Source organism: Carassius gibelio, chromosome B4, assembly GCF_023724105.1.
Source record: "Carassius gibelio isolate Cgi1373 ecotype wild population from Czech Republic chromosome B4, carGib1.2-hapl.c, whole genome shotgun sequence".
Taxonomy (NCBI): domain Eukaryota; kingdom Metazoa; phylum Chordata; class Actinopteri; order Cypriniformes; family Cyprinidae; genus Carassius; species Carassius gibelio.
In genome coordinates this window covers 16,231,859-16,257,106 of record NC_068399.1, presented here as the reverse complement: position 1 = coordinate 16,257,106, position 25,248 = coordinate 16,231,859, and the positions used below count along the sequence as shown (strand labels likewise).

The following is a 25,248-nucleotide window of genomic DNA, read 5'->3' as shown; positions in this document are numbered from 1 at the left end:
GTATGTGAAATATTTGTGCATGAGACAAATGTCAGTTTTCAATATATTTATTGCAAATCTCCAACAGCCTCTAATGACAAACATTAGATGTATCAGCAGTTTCTCACACGTTTTCAGAACATGCACGCTATAAAATGTACAAAGTAATTTTTCTTCATACTAATATGTATTGAATAACAGTGTATAGAGATTTTGAAAACATGACATAAGATCTGGCAGATAAATAAATGATTAATTGTAGTTATATATCAAATATACACTATGAAAAGGAAAAAAAATGGCAGGCTATAGTTCAATTCGTTAAGTGCTACAGAACGACTGAACTTTAGCTATTAGCAGAGTGTGCTGCGAGAATACTTAAATCCTTTTTGTCTTAAAGGTCCCCTTCTTCGTGATTCCATGTTTTAAACTTTAGTTAGTGTGTAATGTTGTTGTTAGAGTATAAATAATATCTGTAAAATGCTAAAGCTCAAAGTTCAATGCCAAGCGAGATATTTGATTTAACAGAATTCGCCTACAAAAAACGACCCGTTTGGACTACATCCCTCTAGTTCCTGCAGGAATGACGCCACTAAAACAGTTTTTTTGACTAACCTCCGCCTACATGAATTCACAAACAGGGGGCGTGGCCCTGTTGTGCTCCGACGGAGAAGAAGGAAGAGCTGTTTGTTTTTGTCGCCATGTCGTTGAAACGCTGTTATTTTAATCTCTGAGTCCAATCACCTTTGTTTGGGCTTCCCAGGAACGCTATACTTTGAGTTTAATGGTTACAATTTATGTTTAACTCGGTTCCCGAAAATTATAATGCACATGTAAAACTATGTGCAGCTCATTTTGCTGAGGACAGCTTGCTGAGGACATCTTTCTCAATCTCAACCAGTTTAATACCGGATTCGCACAAAGATTATTCTTGAAAGATGGAGCAGTTCCCTCTTTGTCTGGAGAAGGCGTTGTTTATGGACCACAACTGGTAAGTGTATTTTATTAAGTTGGTGCGTTTAACAGTTTCTGTAACTTATTACACAAAGGGCAACGCTGTTTAGCTTTGTTAACTAGATGATAGGGCTGTGCAAAAAAACAAATGCGGTTTTCATGCGCATCTCGTCAGTAAAAACGCTCCTGTGACTATAAACACATCTCCAGCAAGTGCGTTCTAGCCCAATCGTGTTACCAGGAGGGCAGCCTGCTCTCAGCTGCTGTCGAATCACTACACAGGAACCGCTGGCCCAATCAGAACCCGTTACGTATTTCTGAAGGAGAGGCTTCATAGAACAAGGAAGTCATCAGCCCGTTTTTGTGACAGTGAAAAGAGCAGTATACAGATAGGTGAATTGTGTGAAAAATACTGTGTTTTTTTTACACGCGAAACATGAACATGTTATACTGCACATTGTAAACACAATCAAAGCTACAAAAAAGCGCGTAAAACGGGACCTTTAAGAGAAGTTTTCTCCCTTGGAGCTGATAAAACTATTGGGTCTTTCATCTTCATAATGCATTGTTGCAAAAAACAACACTTGAATTAACTGTGCAACTAGACCAGAAGCAAAATTAACTTTTCTAAGGGTTTCCAAAATTGGATTGAAAGGTTATATTGTGTTTAATTTGAAACTATTTTTTTGATGCTATGTTGCCTAGTATTTGTTTAAGGTTATGGTTATCAGTAGTTCGCACTCTTACAGTATTAATCACATAGACCAAAAAGTGATTTTGCACAAATTCATACAAAACGTCACTGTTAGCATTATAGAGAAAAATTTGAAACAAATGTTTTACAATTACAAATGTATCAATCACCAAAGAACTTTTGTACAAAATCTGCCTAAGCTTCTGGCAATTGCTGGCACTTCTTAAACCTTTACAAGGATATTGACTTCTTCAGAACCCATCTCTTTGGAGAACTTACCTGACAGAAGCAAACCAACCCTTACAAAATGAAACATTTGGCACAGTTCTAGACCACAAAATGTTTACCTGTATGTCTACACATAGCAAGTGCGTTTCGACACCCTGGCAAACAGACTCACCGAATCACCTGATCTGTCCATTACCTGCTCATCATATATCTAAAACTTTTGGTTTCTTCATATTACATCATTTTGTTTTGTCCGAAAGAAAGAGGTCTGCCCCTAGAGGTCAATAGTCTCACTGCAGATGCTCAGAGCATCAATCTGTCTGCATACACTGATAAATTCTTCTTGGACAGATTGGTCAAACTCTGACTGCTGGTCCATACTCTCCTCTGACTTTAATGTTCTGTAGGGTCTCTGTAAGCTTCCCCTTTGGTGGCCAGAGCTGGCAGTGTGGCTGGAACCCCCACTGAGGGTAGAGGGTGGTGGATGGTGTCCTTCCGGACTAGAGCACAAAACCAAAGAAGAGCCACCCAGAGACTGTCTGTAGAGGGAACAGGAGCTGGAGCTGCCTCTCCAGTGCTCTGGAGATGAGCAGCAAGTTGAAGATGATAGTGAGGGAGATGGGGATGGAGGAAAACCTAACGATGCACCATCTGGTTGAGCTTGAGAAGCAAGGGGATTTTTAGGTAGCACTTCCACACATGAAGATGTTCGATATAGGCCTGGATCAGGAGTAAGGGTTTGAGCACCACTGGAGTTGATCTCTCTACCATTCAGTGAGCGGTCACTAGAGGTGAAGGGTCGTAAGGGGCTGAAGAGACTCATGGGAAATAGAGATTCACCAAACAGTGCTTCATCAATGCTTCGACGCAGATTTATGGGCGAAGGAGGGCGCAGGTCCGCTGTGGAGTCGCTGGTACAGGATGAACCCACAGAAGGGGCACCAGTGTTGGGTTGAGTGTTGGGCAAGTCGAGGTCAAGGTCACGATAGGCTAAAGCCCGGTTGCTGTGGTATAAAAGGTCAAGGCCATTCAAGCTGCTGAGACGGTCATCCACCAGTGTGTACAAGGGTAGGCACTCGGTCTCTCCATGCCCAATTGGATCACAGATGGCCAGCTTCTCCTGGTGTGACAGAGTCCACTGGTAGCTCCCAGGAATTATAGGTGACTTTGCTGCAAGCAGTTCTGTCCAGCAACTTCCTGGCTGGGGAAGGTGATCAGAACAGTAAACTGGCTGAGCAACTACCAGGACCAGTGTGAGGCAGATCACTGCTTCACAAACTCGGCAGCTGAACTGGAAAGTCCACCACGGCCAAGGCCGAAAGGACTCTGCGCTTCCAGCAATTCCGAGAGCGTGCAGCATGGCGTAGAGTTGCAGCCCTGCACAAGCCAGAGAGAAGACAGCACAGAGTAACACTGCGGCTGCTGCCCGGTCCCAGTCTCGGCTCTCTGCAAATGGGCAACGGTTGTAGCGTTCGGCTGGTGTTGGTGATGTGTTGTTCAGATGATAAATATGCTTGGAGTCAGCACGAACGTAGCAGTAGAACACAAAATATGCAGCTGATAGGAAAGTTGCCAGAGCCACAAAGGCACCTCTAGAGATCAAGGACAGAAATAGGTAGACTTGCTGATCAACATGGAGTAATGCAACAGGGCCAAAGGCAGCAGCAAAGTGCAGAAGCACCAAGCAAGCCAGGAAACAAGGTCTCTGAAAGGCGGAATAGGACAGCTGCATACGAGAACGCATTGACAGGAGTAGGAATACTAGGCCAAAGGCGGCAGTCATGCAGGGAAATGGTGCCTCGTAAAGTAAGAGTAAAGCCTCTGTGGATGCCATGCGGTCCTGGTATCCGTATGCGTCGTACACTAGAACGAAGGCTCTAGTGCAGCCAGCGGCCACCAGACAGAGACTAACCAGAGCGAAGTAGCCACAGCCTGATGGGTACTGTAGAGGCAGGCACAGGAGGTTCAGTGTGGAGGCCAAAGCGACTAGACAGAACACAGTGCCCAGGCCATAGATGTGTGCTTCCCACGCTGAACCCCATGTCGCCAGGGCACTGTTCCAATCAGAATATAGCACCACAAACATAGGTGGGGCTGGAAATGGGTTGGGACTTTGAGAGAGGTTGGTGGAGAGGGTGGTTGTGCTGTCATTTTTGCTGCTGTTGCTCAGGACAGTGGTGGTGGTGGGCCAAGTGTCACTAGAACTGCAGATTCCAGAACGTTCTGCATTGCAGTCAGGGAGTGCAGATTCTTGGGTAAGATCTGTCAGCCAGTCTTCAGATGTAGCGGTGACCATTTCTAAAAGGAAGAACAAAAACATTGCATTATTAGTACAGGACACGTGTAAAGATGCACTACAGATATTGATTCTCAGGAGACGACTCATGATTTAATTATTCATTGACCGGAAAGCTAGTAACAAAATGAATAGCATGAAGAAATAAATCAGTAAAAAAAGAAAAGGTAAATGGTACTGGAACTTTTACTGGAACTGGTAATTTTCTTCAAGAGCATTTTCAGATAAGTTTATGGACCTTTCCTTTAACTCTAAAACACAACACAATGCAATGGCTTATTAAAATTATAGATAAAAAAACCTGTGAAAACTCAATATGGAAAACTCCATGTTAGCACAGTACATTGGGCCCTATTTTTGAGGACTTTTTTTGGAGTGTATACAAAATGGATTTTCCAGAACATACAACCAAGGCAGTCATTACTGTCACCAACTTCTGGCAACCTATGATTTGTTTTTTTTTTGTGTGCGAAAGATATCACCACTAGAGGGCATTTTTTAGGTGTCTGCCTAGCTGAGCATGTTTCACAGTGGAAAACCAATGGTTTAGATGGGAGATTCCTAAATTTGGGAAATGTCTCGTGTTTCAAACCTACTAAAAGTAAAAGTTCTCAATATGACGACATTTCTAACTGGGAGAAAAAGTTTGGTGAACATATTTGTCCAAGTAGCAGGGATTGGTGGGCTGCCATGAAAGGTGGAGATTCGACATCTGTTGTTTGTGTATAAAATGTAATTGTGATTGTATTGTTTGATTCGCATACTGCTCTGGGAGGAGGCTGCTGTTTTAGATTTTGGATTCTGTGGCTTGGCTCTGGTGCTGAGGAGTGTTATATACATTAGAGCTTCTTAGTCTAACAGAGTTGGAACAGCATGTGAAGTTCCATGTGACAGCCATTTCCAAATCTGGAATTGCTTCCTAACGCTTACCAAACATTTTTTTGGAAGTGATGTATAAGCAATCCAAAAGCAAGTCCTCAGATGAACTAACATCACCATAGAGCATGTAAACGTTATGAAAACCCACACAGGTTTGTTTGTGTCATCTAATGTACTACTATAAAATTCGATAAGACATTCAAAATATGTCAATCCTCCTGTACTAGAAGGATTGCCCTGCTCTGCATTTGCAACTGATGTTCAAATCCATATGAGATGGAAGATATTAGCTTCCACATCCATATCAGTCCTTTGCATAACAGCGTGGGGATGTACGTCAGCTCTTCAAAGACTGACACATCTAATTACACCCTTTACAGTGGAGATCAGAGTCATAACTCATCTTAGCTGCCACGATCAGGCTTTCTAAAAATGCCGGTGAGTTTACTGAAGCCTTGAGACAGAAACCATGGAGCATTATGGGCCAACAAAGACTAAAAAAGATTAGATGATGCCAATTTTTACAATATGTTCATGTAGACATTTCTCAAACAAATCAGCTTAATTCCTGTTCCCATCCCTCCAATTTCTCTTTGTTATATTCGCAAACATGAACTGATGAAAACGAAATATGCAAATAAAAGCATAAATGGCCATTCCTTTTACATCTCTGGATGCATATTGCAATATATATATATATATATATATATATATGCAATTTATATATTCAAATTGATTCGATTAAAAGTTAAAAATGGCTCTCTCATTTCACAATGTTCAAAATCATGCATAAAAAAAGAAATACATTTTAATTTAATAATTTTTTCATTGTTTTAAGTGTGACATCAAAACACGTCCACATTGTGCATGGTAAATACATAATTACTGAATGTTGTTGAGTGCTGGTTAAGACCCTGCCTCATTTTAGGTTGCTTCTGTATGCTTTTAGATGTTGGTAGTGACAGACAATTTCCTGTTACACCCAGAGCCAAATTAACTACTTTGTTTATGACCTTCCTCCTTTTAAAAAAGCAGAGGCCTACACAAAATCATGGGTCACTCCCAAAGGTGGGTCTGTTATTTTTTTTGCACTGGTTTTGGCTTTTTTGGCTGATGACCACCACTATAGTTAAATATACTCACCGTACCCAGTCAGTGGTGAGCCTGGCTTCCATTTTAATGTCAATGTGTTTTTTTTTTTTGATGGTGGGAGTAGATAATCAAACCAGTTGCACTTGATTAATGGTAGCGTGTGTGTGACAGCCACACACTGCTCATTAGATGCTTCTCTTTAATCAACACTACCACAGCACTAACCACCAAGCAGTGCTCATTAGATCTATAGATGGCTGTTTATCCACTTACATTAAATATAGGTTACAGCTGACTCCTGTTTGCGGCACACTTTGGCTCATTGGAATACACTGACCTGATTTCTTTTCAATAAAACTGTCTGAATGGATGTTCAGCTCTTATTTGCTTTACTCCTTTATGTTGTTCATTCATGAAATATACACCTTTGTTGTTCATTCATGAAAATATCCATTCTTAATGTGCTTTATTCAAGAAGAATGAGCAGAATGAATTTCTATGTACAGTAAATCCTACAAAAGCATTCAGATGTAAATTGCAGAACGGATTTCAATGTGACGTACATACAAAAAGGATTTGGAAATGATTTATACAGAAATTTGTTCTGGATGTGTTTTGAAGAACAAAATGAAATACCAAATGAGTTTAACGTATTGCTTTTGCTGTATTCTTAAAGATGAATAAAAATGGCTTTAATTCAGTCTCCTGTTTTGCTGTTTGAGTTTCAGTCTTTATGTATAAATGTGCTAAACTTAAAGTTTTTTTGAGTCATTCTCAACTGTAATAATAATAATTTTTATACTAATTTTTGACAGAAAGAAGGCATAATACTGTAATCTAATCAAGTGACGGTAAATAAACTCTTTTCTTTTAGTTTCACAAAGGTTTCCCCCAAAATAAGCAACACAAGTGTTTTAAACTTAATTATAATAATAAATGTTTCTTGAGCCCCAAATCAGCATATGAATGATTTTTAAAGGACCATGTGACATTGAAGCCTGGAGTAAAAGAAGCTAAAATTTCATCTTCGCCTTTACAGGAATGAATGACATAACAGTTATTTTAACTCAATCCAATCTTGTGTTTGCACAAGAATGTACAACTTATGTTTAAAATGTAAAAAATAAGATTCCTGATTTAGGAAATAACCCTTACCCTAACCCTAACCGGCTTGTTAAGAATTTCTCATACTGTAAGTAAAAACTGAAAAAGAACAATTAAGCAAAAAATACAATTACAATTCTGTTACAAATGCCCTGTTTAAAAGATCAGCATAACAGCTAGAAGAAACCAGTTTATACTTGCATGGAAATTAATGCTGGACTCAGCAGGGTAGTCTATTGCTTTCTAGATGCTATCACATGCCAATTTAAGTTAAATGAGCTCAAGATGGCATGAAAAAGTGTCCAGCTGTCTTGATGAGAATAATTAGTGTTTGATTAACTAAAGGCTGTGAGAAGTGTGTCACTCTGACATGAGGAGAAAGTGTATGGTATGCAGACACAGAAAGAGTGTGACGAGAAGGCCGGGCACTGATAAGAGGGATTGTTGTGGCAGGAGCTTCACACGTCCTCCCTCTTCATTTCCTTTCGCCTGCTTGTGCCCTCCACCCTCAGGGGTGTGGAAAATATGACTAGTTTCTGGATGCGAGCCAGAGTTTGAAATCTCAATGACCCTGATCCCTGCACACAACTGGATGACACTCTATTTGTGGAACTGTGTGCACATCTATCAAAACAAAATACCTCTAGAGAACACAGACATGTAAACATAGCAGGAATTCAAGCCAGGTTAACATCATCATCCTATGGGGTTCCATAATGTTGTTGTTATGGCCATGCATTGTAATGGCAGTGGATAAAAGTTCAGGAGGAGGGGGCCGGAAGCAGACCAAAGGCAAACAACTCCACTGATCCACATGGGGTTGATGGGATTTCAAATGATAGGTAGGGTTAATTGTTGATGGTGCCACCCTGGGTGTGTCTATACAGAGAGTTAAACGTTTTTGCCCAGAAGGTCTGTTCAGACAAGTCACTCAAATAAATAGCTTTCATTTCATGGTTACATTTTATTTTAAGGCCCAATTCTTGCAATTAACAAGCCATTAACTACGACTTTTCCCCCAATAAACTCCTTATTTGCTGCTTATTAATAGTTAGTAAGGTGGTTGTTAAATTGGGCGGGATTAAGGATGTAGAATATGGTCATGCTGAATATGTGCTTTATATGTACAAATAAATGTCAAAAGGCATGCTATAACTCAACTAATTAATAGTGAGAAGTGATCCCTATACTTAAGTGTTACCCATCTCACTAAGCACTAGCTTGACCTGTAGTTTATCAGTTAGGATGTTTTTGTGAAGACCGTGATCACAGTGAGTGCAAATTTCGATTCAGGTTTTTAAGAGCCATCTTGCACAATAGAGTTACAAACAAACAGAAATGAATCTAGATGCATAACTGCTTTTTTGTCTGTAATTACACATCTAGATTAATTTGTTTGCTTTATTTGATTATTATTTTTGTGCTATTATAGTATTTATTAATTTAGAATTAGCTTTTATTTTTATGCTTTAATTTCTGTTTTATCATGGCCGCCGAGATATGCAGCCTTACAAAGTTGCATCCTTCGAATTGAGAAGCACCCTATGTTTATACCTCATTTTGTTATAAACTATCAATTTAAACAGTTCAGTCTTATAAATGTGTGTGCTATGCATTTTTTATGCTCAGGTTAAACTGATTTCTGAAAGGTGTCCTGCTTTGTGTTTGACAAGTTGTTCATTTTCTTAGCAACATGTTAGCACCAATTTCTATTGGAATTAATTGTGAGTAGTATCTCCGATGCAACTTATTTATTTATTTTTTTACTGGTCACACTTTATTTTAAGGTCCAAATGTCCTAATAAACAGCCAATATGTTAATAACAGGCATGCTAATAAGCAACTAGCGAATAGAGAGAATTGTCCCCTACACAAAAGTGTTCCCTTTTTTTGTCTGTAATTAGCATATTCACCAATGCGTCAGCTGATCGAATCAACCAAGACGGAAGTGTAAAGAGGATCTGAGAGTTTTCCAGGTTGTCAGAAAGTGAACCAACAACAAGTATTTTAGGATTAGGAATTCAGACACAACTCGCTGATCCGATAATAACAACTCCCTCTGCTTAATTATGGAATACAGGGCTGTGATTTCGTTACAATTACTCATTCAGATTTCATCTATCCTGTCTCGCTTTCAATTTCTGCTCTCTCTAATAATAGATGAGTGGACAGCAAGGTAGGACGACCCCATTCATATTGATGAGGCCTGGGTATGCTGACTTGGGGCAGTGAAGGAGAAACGACAGGAAGAAGAGAGGAAGGCCTTCTGATCTCATAGGACATTACATTTTCGGGGGAGATTTCCATTTTAGAAACCTTTTGCATCTTTAATTTGAGATATGGCAGCTGCTTTTTTGTGGGTCGGATCTCTGCATGCAGTTTACTTTACGAGACAGTCCATAAACACAGATATTCTCGCAACCTGGTTCTTGGATCGTTGTGGCATATTTTGTCCATCTATTAATGGAATTTAGGTTATCCCATTGAATGCAGCGGGAAGAAAGTAGGTTAGGTGCCACAGAAGAGAAGCTGGGTCTACGACGTACCTCATGATCAACAGGGAAGGTGACGTAAAATGGCACACTTAATGCCATATGTTGATAGATCTGATCTACTGAGACATGTTGCGTAACTCAACTCTCTTGGGCAGTTTAGTAACTCAACTTGGCTTGTTTGTAGGAGGTGCCAACTATGAGATAAAAGTGCTCGTTTCTCCTCCCTCTGGAAGCAATTACTGGCAGGTAACAGACGGTTGGTCGTGGTGCACTCGGCCATACCAAAAGATATCTTCCTCTAAATCATGTGGAGGAGGAGGAGGAAGAGTTTGACTTTCATTTTTCAGTGAAAGAAACAAGACAAGTTGGCTCACTTGTTCTTGTGTTTGGGAAACGTATTACATCCTGCCAGCTTATGTGTGTATTATTCAGTGTTAAAATACTTTCTTCTAACCCAGTAATGTCCAGAAACAAGAAAGCCATTTCAAGGTTGATTCCTTTAGAAAATGTATCTTTTTGTTTGGACATCCCAACCAATCAGACAAAGCTACACAGGCTAAATAATGTTTGTTTTAAGGCAGGACTATCTGTTTGTTCAACCAACGGAGAGCTGGTATGACATTCTTAAAGGGATATTTTACTCAAAATCTACCTATCCTCATGTTACTCTAAAGAAATATGACTTATTCAAACTCCAAAACTAGAAATTTCGCAGAATGTACTGAATGTCCTTTTTCATATACAATTATAATGAATATTAGAGCTCTGAATCTCCGAAAATGGTCCATTAACATATCATAAATGTGGTCCATATGCACTATATACCAACTCTTCTGAAGTCATATGCTGGTTTTGTGTGAGAAAGACCAAAATATAAGTCTATATTCGCAGAAATTTTTAACACCCATCCTACCTGGAGTATTTATGGCAGTTCATGAGTGAAGTGGTCAAATTTGTGAACAAACTGTTCTTTCGGAATCAGATCTTTTGGGTTAATTGGCTGATCCAGTGAAGACAAATAAATAAATTAACAAATTAAACTGCTCTGGTTCCTTAGACTCAATGGACCTGCTCCAATACCCACACTTGCGGTCTTTGTACTTGAGCACTTGTCTACTTTCCTGTATTTGGCAGGCTCAAGTGTTCAAGTGGGATTTTACTTTGGTGGACTGATACTTTTGTGATAAAAACATTCTTCGGAATGACATGAAGTTGGGTAAACCATGACAATTTTTCATTTTGTGTGAACTATTCCTGTAACAGATTAGTCTGGATGGAGTGCTATTTACTCAGGTCGAATCTTTCTCCATTTTACTTGAATTCTGAAAACTGGTTCATGTCCCAAGATGAAAACCGGAGTATAATTATCACAGGTGTAGATTACATAAAGGCGTGTATTGCATAATTACCTGTGTTCCTGAGAGTCGTCACGCTAGCTGATGTTGTCAGTTCATCGTGTCGCTCTTGTGTTGTCAGATCAGCACTCTTCCCCGTTTCCTTATCGCCTTCCTCCCATGGGAAGCCTTCTGGGAAAACAGAGCACACAAGTCTGAGAATGTGGTGCTGAACGAAAGTTATGACTGAAAGAATCAAGAAACAGGAACATTTTCTAACCTAGTTATGTCAAACAGATTTCTGCAGTATTCAGGGTCAGGATTTGATCTCCCATTGTTTAATTACAATAACTTGCCTTTCATGTTTGAATATGCGCAGCCTACTCTACTGCGACTGAGCTTTATTACGGATCAGAAACGAAAACCTTATCTTTGTGACAAAGCAGGATAATCAGACTAATCCGAAGCAAAACTTTCCTATGAGAAACAGCTACAAACAGTCACTAGGTTGTGTGTCGCTGTGCAAAACACATACCTTACTAGGACCGAAAACAGCCCTGACACAATGAGGCCAGAGTGTTTAATATCTGGTCACTGGTCAATGATTCCCACAGATCCGACTCAAATAGCTTGTCCTATTAAGCACCACACATCAAGCTTCTGTGTTTGTTACATTCTTTATTAATAGATTTTATGATGAAATATTTACATTCCCAAATGTGTAACTATGCAGATGTTTGGGCATGCGTGTGCGTATGGACTCTATGTATGGATGTGTAGCATAAATGTGCCCAAATAAGTGTGTAGACTTGTGAGTATATTAAGCTAAGTCAAAGCTTTCATTGCTTAGACACAAACATGACCTTTAGGGTGACTTCAAGACTGTTTGTGTGTCTACATTAATTCCTTGTGGAAACTGCTTAAGACCTGCATGATGTTCTTTTTTGTATATTGTCAGGATGTATGTTTCAAGTCTGATCACAACAGATCTTCACTCTGGTGATGATACTGTCTCTCATTAGCATGAATAATGAGCTCTGCACCAAACCAAGCAGGGAGACTACAAAAGGACAGCGAGTGTGTGTGTGTGTGATTGTGCAGAGCTCTACTCATCCTCTCTTGGCAGGGGTTCACTCATGCTAAACCATCAAGCACCACTTGATTCCATGATTTTCTGTAGGAGAATCTGTCTTTCTGTCTGTGTATCCCTGCATCTGTCTAAACCATCTATATCTATATTTTTCCATTAATTTCCATTTTTATGTAGCTTATGTTTAATATATATCCATCTTTATATATTATCTTTATAAATCCTTCCATCTCCATCCATCAACCCACATCAAATCCATCAATATCTTCCCATCAATCTATTTATCTATTCCTCTATATCAACTGTATCCATCCAACCAACTTTCCATCCTTGTAATGAGAATTGCTTAAAAGAATAGTTCACCCAAAAACGAAAAGGTTGTCACCCCCATGTTGTTCCAAACCTGTTTAAGTTCCTTTCTTCTGTCGAACACAAAAGTTGATATTTTGTGGAATTTTTGAAGAGCCTAACGGTTGTTGGTCCCTGTTGACTTCCATAACAGGGAAATAAATACTTTGGAATCAATGGTGACCACCAACTGTTTGATTACCAGCATTCTTCCAAACATATTTTGTGTTCAACATAAGAAAGAAACTCATACAGGTCTGGAACGACAAGACGACATTTTAATTTTTGGGTGGACTATCCCTTAAACAAAAGAGAATATTAAAGTGCTCCATGTGGTTTTTTTTTTATCAACACAAAAGAAATCCAGCCAGCCATAAATATTTGTAATATAAATTTGTAGTGGTTTAGATTTTTTATTTTACAGTGATATATTTTAAAAGCATTTGCATCCTCTTTTACTTTTATTACAATAACAACAACAATTAGTAATTATTTTTTAATTATAGCCATTTTGACGTCACACAGTTTTGGCTAAATTATGCAACTCTACAAGCAAACCTGGATTCGCAATCTTCATTTTTAAAAGAAAAAATGTAATTAGATTTGTATTTACACATGTATCTATGCATTGCCCCAACATTAGCCTCATACTGAATTACTCTCTGCTGTCTCTTGACTGGTGATTTAAAGATTCTGTCTATTAAACAGGCTGTGTTCAAATGAGGCGTCAAACGTCCCCCATCACTCTCTGTCCGAGCCACCCAGATCACCAGTCCTCATTAGATTATGAGAAATGTTCTCTCAGAGCTAGTTATTCATCTAAGCAACCCTCTTTACCTTCATCTTCCTGCCTTGTTCTCGTCTACCCTCCTCCTCTCTCCCTGGTCACCATTAATAAAGAGGGAATTACATCAGAATTTGTAATTTTGGCCTCTGCACAGTGTGACATAAATCATTTAATCTCCCTCATGGGCCTGAATGTGTGTGTGTGTTTGTGTGTGAGATTATGAACACAATTCAGTTTAAAAAGGCCAGTCTGAATTTCATTTTAAAAAGGATTTTTAGGATAAAAAACATCACAAAATTTCCTTCTGTTTGGATTCACTGAAGTCGCACATAATCTCCACACAGGCTGTAATGATTTGGTTGGTCTAGACGCTTCGAGAGATCCTAATCATAGGATTAACCTTCTATGAAATGACAGTGAGGTGAATACTTTAAGTGTATTGTTTGTGAGTGTATGTTCTAGTGACAGCCTGCACATGCCTCTGTCCTCAGTTTACCCGAAACACACCCATCAACAATACACTACATAGCACTTTTCAGCAGTGTTGCCATGACAACAATCACATTGTAACCAGCCTGAGAGCCGTATCCTTGACAACCGTTTAGTTTATGATCTAGCATATTAACAACCCTAGAGTTCAGTGGTGTTTCATCCCAAAGAAAAGAAATAGAGGATTTGCATTATATTCATTACAGGTCAAACCCTTGTATGGTCTTCAGACACTTTTGCATGTTAAAAATCGTAGCTGCATTGGAAACTTGAAAGATTTTGCAGTGCAGCATTTATGAAAACAGATTTTGTTTATGATATAGTGATTTTTATTTTGTATAATGCATAACAGTGACTGTATAATGTATTTTAAGAATTTGAGTAGCATATTTTGGGTTAGTGTCACTGGACTAGTTTTAGGCTATTTTTGACTGGCCCTTAGATTAGTTGTTTTTTTCACAGACCTGGCAACCCTGCATGTGACCCAGACAGTGTTCGAGAGATTCACGCTCGTTTCTCTTTCCAGTCCATCACTATTCCAACACTCTTTCTTTCCTGTTTAATGCCCTCCTCTTTCCCAGTCTCCCCTCCTCCTCTCAGTTCCAGTGTGGTAATTGACCTTGCTCTCAGCTCCGGCGTGTTTTTGAGGTGGGGGATAAGCAATTTGTGGCTGCCTGCACCTCCAGAAGACAAGGTGACCCAAACATTAGTCAATAATTTGCTGTTTCACACACCCACACCCACAAATGCAGAGACAGTGTATCATGCCCTTTAGAGTATGAGCCATGTTTCTGTAGTGCCTTCTACAAGTGCAGGGAGCATATTTATTTACAACCCTTTTTGATGTATCTATTGCTAAATGTACATGTTTTATATACCACCACAATACTAAATTGTCTTTGATTTTTGGGTTTTTTACTGATTACAAATTTTTACCACTTCTAGAAGGCACTACAGAAACATGGCACATGGTGAACAATCCCTTTAAGAACTATATATATATATGTATATATATATATATATATGTATGTATGTGTGGTTCGTAAAGGGATTGTTCACCAAGAAATGTAAATTCTGTCATCATTTACCCTCATGTCGTTCCAGACCTGTATGAGTTTCATTTTGCTGTGGAACACAAAAGATGATATTCTGACTCCCCATATTCCTTTCTGAAAATCTCTCTTTCTATGCATTTCCTTTCTCCGTCATCTTAAAAAAGATTCGTTGAGTTCGAGAGGAAAGGAAAAGAGAAGGACATGGAAAAACATGTCTCTGGGAGCCAGGAGAGGTTGAAAGAAAACATGAGACTGAAGGGCTAAATGAGACTTATTGCCGGAAAAAAAAGAGAGATGCCCAGTAAACGTCAGGAGAGGCCTATTACTGCGAGAGAGGATGGATAGAGTGAATTGAGAAAAGGAGACTAAATGTTGAGAGAGGCATGCTCAGCATCCATGAACAGACGGTGCGGAAAAACATCGTCCCTGAGGATTCACTGGCTCTGCTGACTCTGCCATTGGAATACTGATCACATACCGCCCAACTGGCTGCTTCTCCAGTGCAAATCCCATGCTTACTGTACACATACACACCTGTCTTACTGCTCCCTTAGCTCTAGATATCAAACAGAGCCATGTCAATACTGGTTAGCAAGCTTGGCCACCTCACATACACCATATTTAGGTGTTTGGCACACTATTGTCACATATATCTGGAGAGTTTTAGTGTATGTTCATCTCAAGGAGGTCTGTATTGATTCGTCTGGATCGCATCATGAGCTTAGGTCTAGATCTTCTTTTTAATGACTAAAGTATAGTAAGCACTGACCTTGGATCAAAATGTTGCAAACCGTTACAAAAAAAAAGTCCCTGCAGTGGGTAAACCGGACCTAATTTGACCTTCAATGATGCCAGTAGTTTTGTAGTGGAAAAATGCTTTTTAAACAGTATGACTCTTTTAAGCAACATTACAAAATATGCAACAAACATTTCAAACATTAGTACATAACAGTACATTGTTGTCATTGCTGACTTCATTAGATTTGGTCAGACATAAATGTAAATGTAAATAACTACATTTGGATTGGAGCAGTTTTCTGTAAAAAAAATAAATAAAGCATTCCGTGCACATAAGCCAAGAATAAGATTAAGAATCTGCATAAATTAAATTTAATAAAACAATCTTCTATTATTTTATGTTTAGTAGGAACTTTACAAATTTACTTCAAATTTTTTCTGCATTATGGTAATGAGAATGAAATTTATGTGCACTATATAGTAACCTTTTTCACACAAAATTTGTCTTGATTTTGGTGTCACATTCGTCTCACTGTATACATACTGTAGTAGTAGTAGTATCGCATCATATATATATATATATATATATATATATATATATATATTAGTGGTGGGCCGTTATCGGCGTTAACCTCTTATCGGGCGATAAAAAAAATATCGCCGGTGATCTATTCTCAAAGTTAGGTTGGCAGCTGGGTCTACACTAAGCAAGCTATGATGACTTTCACCTTGATATAGTCTGACTGGGGCCAGCCTAAAAAGATGCTCAGGACAGTTGACGGGCCACTGCTGCGCATCGTCATGAAAGCTTATCTTTTTCACGTGTTTTTAAGACGTAACGCTTGTCGATTTAAACATTAAAGCATCCAAACACAAGACACGGAAAAGCTTAACAGAGTAGCTGGTTACTCGCGTGCTGTGTTCGGTGCATAGAGAGATCGAGAGCCGTGTATCACGGACAGAGCTCTCTTCTGCAAAGTTCTCCTCGAAGTCCCTCCTGCACCTGATCGAACAAATACAAATCGCAGTTTGAACAAACTAAAATATGTGAAAGAGTCCAATTCAGTACTCGAGGTGTTCCGGTGTTCCGGTGTTCAGGGCTCACACAGAGAAAGGCGTCTTGAGACGCTAAAAATAAGCGTTTTCAAGTGTTTTGATCAAAACACTTGAACATTGAATTTGCTTATTTTTGCTCTAGTGCCGACAAAAACATACAAAATATAACGGTTATTTCTTAAGTGAAAGTAAACAGTTGAGGAAAAAAATGGGATGTGTATTATATTGGATGCGTTCATCGTCTCTTAAAGTGACCGCGCCTAATTTAGCGACTGGCTGCTGTAATGTTAATCCAAGAAAATGAAAATGAAAATCACTCACTGCTCTTGACTACTTTGTAGTTTTAACAGTCAAACCAAAAATTATTCACACACCAGATATATTTTTTTATATATATAGCAAAACTGTAATAATGTGAGAAATGTTGAAGGTGTATGAATAAATGTAGGTTTCATTGTATACTTCATTTTTACATTTTTCACACATAATCCGTCTGCAGTGCGTATGCAGTCCGTCTGTGTTACTCGGTAGTAGTCCGTTAACATGGGTGCATAAAAAAATATGCAACGCATACGCACTGCAGACAGAGTATGTGTGAAACAGGCGTAAGGTTGTTTGCACCTTGTGCAATGTGGAATTAGTTTACAGCTTTTTCAAGCAGTTTGTGATGCATTTTGAAAACAGGAGATGAGCCCCTTTTCTAATGCACCACCTAGCTTGATAAACCCCTTCTCAAAGACTTACTGTTTGTCAATTTTATTTGGGTAACACACATATTCTGAATGTCGTCGGCAGAATTCGAATGAGCCATTTTAATCTAGATTAATTTCAAGATCACAGTGAGATTTATCTAGATTAAAAAAATGAATCTATGCCCACCTCTAATATATATATATGTATATATATGTATATATATGTATATGTATATATATATATATATATATATATATATATATGTATATATATATATATATATATATATATATATATATATATATATATATATATATATATATATATATATATATATATATTCCTTGCCAGGAATAAAGCTCACAGACTAACTATATGAACAAACATCAGACATCATGGGGCGGTTCTTCTTCTTACTGTGAAATGAAACATTCTTTTCACTAATTATTGACAACAGTTAGCATAATTTAGGTATTTTTATGTTATTAATCAATAATTCATTCGTACTGATTCCACTGCTAACCCTTGACTGGTTATCAGTAAGGCTCTGCAATTCATTAAACACCCATTTTCACCTTAAATAAAGGTATAACATAAGAACAAATGTACTGTAATACACCCATGCCAGCTATGGATGGGTCAAATTGTGTACATTTTTGCTTATCTTGGATCATATGCTTGGGTTGGAAATGAAAAGACAAAGGAGGGGTTGACTTACCTCCTGCTGATAGGGAGGGAGTAGGATCTGGGCCAACACTTTGCACTCTTCTCTTTTCTGATGGGCTTGTGGTCTGCTCTACCCACGAAACTCCATCCAGAGCCTTGTCAGTGGTTTTAAAAGGTGTCCGTTCTAGTTTCGAGGCCATGTTTGTTGTGTTTTGTCCAGTGTTAACAGTGGTCAAAGGTTGGGTAGATACTTCTGATTCTGCTGGTGTGAGGAAATGTGTGGTTTGGAATGAAGGTATCGTAAGTTGTGACGTTGTTGCCTGAGTGTCTATGGCTATAGTTTGGTCACTGTAAGTGTTCATGGTTTCCGTCATCAGTTTCAGTGCTTTAGTTTGCATGATGCTGGTATTCTGAGCAGTGGATACAGTGTACGCTTGTGTTGTGAGTTCTGACATTGTTGACGGAGTATCTGTGGGTACAGTTTGGTCACTGTAAACGGTCATGGTTTCCGTAATCGGTCTCAGTGTTGTAGTGTGCGTGGTGCTGGTACTCTGAGCCGTGGTTACAGTGTATGCTTGGGTTTCTGGTTTAGATATCATTGTTTGTGGGGTTTTCGCTGTGCTTTGGCCATTATTAGGGGGCCAAAGATCAAGATCATAGCTTTGAAAAAGTTTAGGAGGTTCTGTTCCATCTTTCTGTGGCAATTTAGCTGATTTTAAAGGCAGCAGGGTGCCTGTCTGGACAGTGCTGCTTTGAAGTACCTCAAACGAGGTTGTGGTCGGCTGGTATTTTGGGTTTAAGTCCTTCGAAGAAAGAGTATAGTTTTGTGTGGTTGCTTCTGGGAAAGCTGTGCTCACCTTTGTAGTAGCAGACCCTTTAGTGCCACCGAATAAAAGTCGTGATCCCAAATCAAAGAATGGAATGTTAGATTTCAATGTTTTAAAGTTGGGCATGCCCCATCCTTTGGAGCCTGCCTTGGTCTGGGTCGTCGGTTTTGGCCCATATTCGCCGAAAAACCCACTGACAGAGCTGAAGAGAGAGAATACCACAAGAGTCCCACGCAGAAGAAGCATTCTGCCCCTCTTATGTCGTCACGGACCACTGCTCACATGGTGTCTGAATTTCCGAGGAACGCCCACGAGATGCACCAGGCTTCTGCTGCAGATAACCTAGAGATGCAATAAACATTTATATCCGGTCAGTTCACTTCAACTAAGTTATATAGTAGAGCTTTTCCCATCACACCTGTAAGAGGATCTGTTTAAGTTTAAGCCTTTGAGTTTATGCCAAACTCATATCTTTCTGCTGTCCCAGAGGTGGCCTCAACTCTCCATTGACAGAGCAATTATAGAAGCAGGGCTCTTGAAGAATACTAATGTGAGACTAGAGGTCTGTTTGTGGCCGTGTATGTATATATGGGGGTGGTGTAGTAGGAGGTATAGAGGCCGGTTTCTTTGTGGAGCTTTGGGCTAATTTTGGAGTATAAAGCTGATGGCCTGTAGCCTCAGTGAGAGGAGTTGAATTTGATGGAATTTCTCTCGGAGTGAGACTTGGACTCTTTTTTTCTTTCTTTGCCACCCCCGCATCCCTCTTTCTCGCCCTCTCTCTCTCTCTCTCTCTCGTTCACTTTCTCTCCCCCTCACGCAATTGATTTGTTCTCGAAACTGCAAAAACTCTCTACTCTCCCGCTGGGAATAACATCAGTTGTTTTTGGTCAGCAAACAGTGGCATAAGTATTATGAAATTCTTTCATTTCATTTCTTTCTGTAACCCCATTGTGTCTCTTCCGTCTCTCAATGCCATCTGTATCGCAGAAATTGCCTCCCTCAAGAGTCTTTTTAAAGATCTCACAGCTTAATGAGGTTTGCTTACTAGATTAAACCAACTAACTGGCTCTGGGCAAATGGATTTAAAAAAGACTGATGGATCTCAGATTTGTCTTTGTAAGAAAATCCAAAACATCTGAACATCTGAAACTGTAATAGTTTTTCTTCTACAGCATTTTTTGATGAATAGAAACTTAAAAAAAAGAAGCATGTCTTTACTGCTTACTTTTGATCAATTACACGCATCCTTACTCAAAAAATAAGGTAAAAATATATATATATATATATTAATTTCTCTAAAAAAATAATGGTCCAATCAAATAAAACATAAAATATTGTTTCCATGTCACACTGAAAAAGCAAGGTCAAGGCCAACATACTGAATTATAGGATGCAGTACCTTGTAAAATATATTGTGCTTGTACACAGCACATTTTGATATCCAGCTATTCTGTGCATACAGAACATCTGCTTACTATGCATAGCAAGAGCAGAATGGTAGTGTCAGAACTGCATACCACCATAATACTCTCACCATTTGTGATGTCTCCCACCATTTCGGAAGCTTTTTTAACAAGCGTAATCTTTTCACAGGGGGCGCAGTTGAAACCTGGCTGAGTCATAGTCATTACCGTCATCACTACTCAGACTGTTTACTCATTACCACACACCACCTGCTTTGAGCGAATAGAGTCCCGTCTTCTACAACCTCGCTATCAAAGACCGCATTACTACAGGCCAGATTTCTCCAAAAATGTATCAGATGCCAGATCAGTTGATTTGCCAGCCCCTGCGTTTTTCTTTCACATGTTCTGAAATGTTTTAAGAACAGTTTTGTCTGAGCTAAATGCCTCAGAAAGTCAGACCCCACAGGAGCTTGTTAAACAGCATCACAAACGCTGCTGTGCATGTGTCAGAGTCGGTACCAAAGAGGAAACATAAATGACTGTATAGCACTGATCTTTACTATTAGACCCCCCTCTTTTCTTCTTTCCCCCTCTCTATCATTTCTCTCTCTCTCCCTTCACTCTTTCATTGTCGTTTTGTTCTACTGTGCGTGGCAAAGAAAGGGCCTGCCAGAGCTGGATGTATTCACTCAAGCAGAAAAAGGGAAAAAGCGAGTGCTCGAGAGCTACTCCTGATGAGTTTCTTATATTTGAGTTTTTTATATTATTATAGAACCTTGACCTTCACCGTCTGTAACCCCCCCCCCCCACCATTAAAACTTTATTCTTACTCCTAATCATCCTAATAACAATTGCAATTATCATCCAAACTGTCACAATTGACATTTTTACTCTAATTCAGTGGTTCTCAGATGGTTTCGTTTCAAGATCCAGGTTTTGGATTTTGGAGGCCCAACGATACGAAATCTATTTTTAAATATAGTTTTATACTATTTTTAAATATAGTTGTATAGTTTTATACTTTTTTCAGTTTGGCATCTGCTTCATTTCTTTCACCAAGTGACAGATTAATTTTATGTGTCAAAATACAGATTACAGTTGGATGTGCAACAGATTTGACTTTGCGAGAAGAATCAGGATCATTGGTTCCCGTATAACTGAACAATTAAAAGTTAATTTGCATCTGAATGATCCATTCAAAGATGTTTAATAGCTGCTGTGAAAAACATAAGCTAACAGCAAATTTACAGACACAAACACATTATGTAAAGTTATACAAAGAGATTAAAAAGGTGTGTATTTTGAGTACACTGCCATTTAAATGTCTGGGGTCAGAAAGATTTTTTTTTATTTTTTTTTTAAAGAAGACTTTTATGCTCACCTAAGCTGCAAACCTTTTGAAATTAAAATATTTTCCTCTCTCTTTAAAATTTTTGCTGTCACACCTATATACAATTGTATTTTATTATGTGTCTTTCAGCATTGTTTTTTCTAGCTCTCCACAATCCTGTTTGGACCCACCAGTTGAGAACCACAGCCATCACCATCTTTTGTAAACTGAATTTTTGATCCAACGCATTACTTAATCAATGAGAGGCAAAATAGTGATTTCACTTGACCAGATGAGAGAGGACCTGAATGAACCCATCAGAGAACAGAGAAGGTTGTAAAAACAGAGGGTTAGGGTCAAAATATCCTTCTTTCAAATATATGTGTGTTTAAAGTAGGTCTAGTGTTGAGGACCCTCTTAAGTGCTGACGGATCGACCCATCATGATATCAATTATTTTAACAGGCCTCTAGACGTGCATGATGGCTGTGGGAATCATTGGTTCATGTCTTTATGAAATCAAATGATTTATTCACCGAGCCTTTCTGGTTCTTATCCTATAGACAAGATGGGGGAGGGGATATTTATGACCTCCAGCCATAAAAAGCACAGGGTTTTCCTTTAAACACCGTCTAAAGGTTTTTACAGACAGCGAAAGCCATTAGCCTAACCTTAACCTCAAATTAACCCAACCATGAACCAAAGCAGCCATGGTCTGGCGTTTCATGGTCCAAATGCAACTTAGTCCTAAACAAAGAACATTTAGTGTGGTTCGCCAAAAAACACAGAAATAGAAATCAAACTTAATCCTAGGCTACAAAGGATTGAAGTAGTAAAATCGCTTAAATCAGGATTAAAGACATCTAAGTCTAATTAAGAGGTTTTAGAGTCATTTTTAAGATGTTCTTTCTTTTGTGTATTGTGATTGAAAAACATCACAATGTCAGTAAAACCACACCATCAGTAGTAGAGCTGTAATCGACAGGACCTGAGCCCGACAGATTTCGGCCCGAGCCCGACAAGTACATTTTAATTGACAGCTTTTTAAAAGCCCGAACCCGTTTACAGCACAACATTATTCGAATGTTCTCACGCACACGGCTCTTTTACCTTTTGTCAAGAATGAGTCATTTATACATGTTTTAACAATTTATTCATGACTAACGTAGGCTATAGGCCACTTGGAAGTTGGAAACAAAAAAAATAAATTAAATCGTAACATCTCAGCACTCTAACTAGGCCTATAGCCATAGGCTCATTTAGCCTATAAATAGGTCAATGCACCAATAAAAACGAGTGTTTCTTAAATTAAATTAAGATAAATTAAGAAGGGTATCTGGCAATAATGAAATTAAGATAAAGGCTCCGCTGGATTTGCTTCGCCACTAGCAGCTGAAATTTAATAAAAGAATAATGCATAATGCCAACATTAGCCTATATACTCTGTCTACATTATGCATTTAAGACTCATTTATTATTTAGTTATAAATTGAAAAACCTTTACTCACCAAGATTAGAAAATTATTAAATCCACATGGCTTCAGCGCGTTCCTGCGCTCACTGATGGTGCGTCCAGAAATATAACCCAATGGCTCATTATTCTCATTATAAACATGGTTAAAACTATTCCACACCTTCAACTTTGGTTTAGCTGTTGGTGCAACCAAAACGTAATCGCCAAAGGCAAGCCTCCGTTTCACCTACTCCGCATACATTTTCCCATCTTTCTCGCGCTAATAGAAACACATCACATGACCGCTCATTTACCCTGTAAAATTATATAATTTTCCCGCCGGGTTCGGGCAAAGATCTTCAGCTCTTATCAGTAGCTGTACGCTAGGTTTATTAGATGCATTTATCTATATTATTATTGATTCACATAAAAAATACTTGATTGTTTGAAAATCAGTAGTTTTGGTGTCATATTGAGCACCCATTAACTGTAACCACAGTAGTCAACTGGACACAATAACATCAAACCAAGGGCAAAGTCCAGTTTTACAGAACCCCTTAAATCACCTCAATCGACCGGTGATGTTATTGTGTTGTTATTTTACACAATAGCTGGGTTTCCATCAAAAGTGGCGAATTTTATGTATAAACTGGAAACAGGAATATCGCACAATACATTTGCAAACAAGCACTGTTTCCATCCAACGAGACAAAGGGAACAAAATCGTCACTCTCTGATAAACTGGGATTATACGTCACTACGAAAAGTAGGAAAGCTACTGAATATAATAATTTTCAGAAACCACCTCAAGCGAGCGTTAAAACTATTTCGCGAATTACAGTATTTTTATTCGAAATTAAGCATTTCCATCACTCGATTCTGATGCGATACTTCAAAGTGCGCATAAAAGCAGAGTGATGGAAACCCAGCTAATATTTCTCCTCCCATTCCCTCACACTGCAAAACACTGGGCTCAATACTGTTGACTCCACGCACATTGCACACAATAATTTTCCACATCAACGGCTCTCTGCGTCCTCATGGTGGTCAGTCACCACAGTGTTCATTAACAATGTTATCTTGTTGCAGGCCTGAATGAATCAATCCATTTATGTTTAGCCTGTGTGTGCATGGAAATTAATTATATATCTTGATTATAGTTGTTTGCTCCCAGCCATCAACCATCAATGCTGGTTGTTTCACTGAATCCCCTGCTAGCAGTATCAGAATACGCACTCAACATACTCCAAAATGTGTTATCTGATATCTGTCAGTCAAATTCTTTAATTTGTTTTTAAAGATGTTAATCAATGTGGTCCAAACAACCTGTTGACATTTGTGATTCTTTGCCTATTTCACTGTATTTTCCAAATGTTGCAAATGTTTTTCACCATTTTCTGTCTTGGCACATGCACAGTGCTGTTGCTCAGAAGTCGCCAATTACACTTGCCTGTGAAAACATGATGAATGACCTGTCACGTTAATGTTTTTGTGGGCTTTTCTCTTCAAGCATCCGGATCACCTGATTATCTCAAAACGCACAGGCTGCTACGCCGGCTGCCTTCGCCATGGTTACCAAAGGAGCAGAATGCGTCTGAAACGCAGAGCTTTTTCATATGTGAATGTGTGAAGAGGTCTGAGAGGAACACAACCATCCATTAAGCACAAGAAAGAGCACGAGCCGTGGGTGTCAATGAAAAATACAAATGTTTATGGACCCGAGTCACCGTACTGAGACTGTCACATATATATTATACCGAAATCAGGAACCAGGCTGTAGCTTCTACAATGAAACATTTCTGGAGAGATGAAGGACAGAAGGAGAAACTTACCTTTCTCCCAGTGGAAGAGAGTAAACAGAGAATCCAGAAGAGCCACCAGCACTCCACTGCAGGACAGCGAGATCTGTCTCTCTGTGCGTGTGGGAGAGAAATCGTTTTTGGTCGCACACTCTCTCTCTCTCTCTCTCTCTCTCCCTCTTCCTCTCTCCTCCCCTCTCCCGCTGCATCAGTAGTCTAGTGTAGGATTCAGATGCACAATATCTGGTCACACATCGCTGAGCAGATTGTTAGAGAGCAGAGAGCAAGCACCGTACAGCAGGCAACTGTCAAGGAATTAAGGGTCCTACAAAGATGAAAAACACACGTTCGAACACATACAGTGAATACATATGCACACTGGAATATACCACTACCAACATCTATTTTTTTCCTCACTATTTTTTTAGACGATCTTTGAAGTGCATAAATAGTTATG

General features: G+C 39.0%; 1 protein-coding gene across 2 annotated transcripts; it reads right to left on the bottom strand.

Annotated features, from left to right (window-relative positions):
* Positions 1–31: 31 nt before the first annotated feature.
* On the bottom strand, positions 32–25,047 carry LOC127956741 (proline-rich transmembrane protein 4). 2 transcript variants are annotated; one of them, XM_052554913.1, is made up of 4 exons: positions 24,825–25,047; positions 18,030–19,146; positions 11,131–11,244; positions 32–4,153 (listed from the first exon to the last, which is right to left on the bottom strand). In XM_052554913.1, the coding sequence occupies exons 2-4, from the start codon at positions 19,048–19,050 to the stop codon at positions 2,130–2,132; spliced, it is 3,159 nt and encodes a 1,052-aa protein (XP_052410873.1). In that variant the 5' UTR covers positions 19,051–19,146; positions 24,825–25,047; the 3' UTR covers positions 32–2,129. The 2 variants fall into 2 exon arrangements, with proteins under 2 accessions (XP_052410873.1, XP_052410874.1); XM_052554914.1 differs by having other exon boundaries at positions 11,131–11,247; positions 24,825–25,036.
* Between the last annotated feature and the right edge of the window lie 201 nt (positions 25,048–25,248).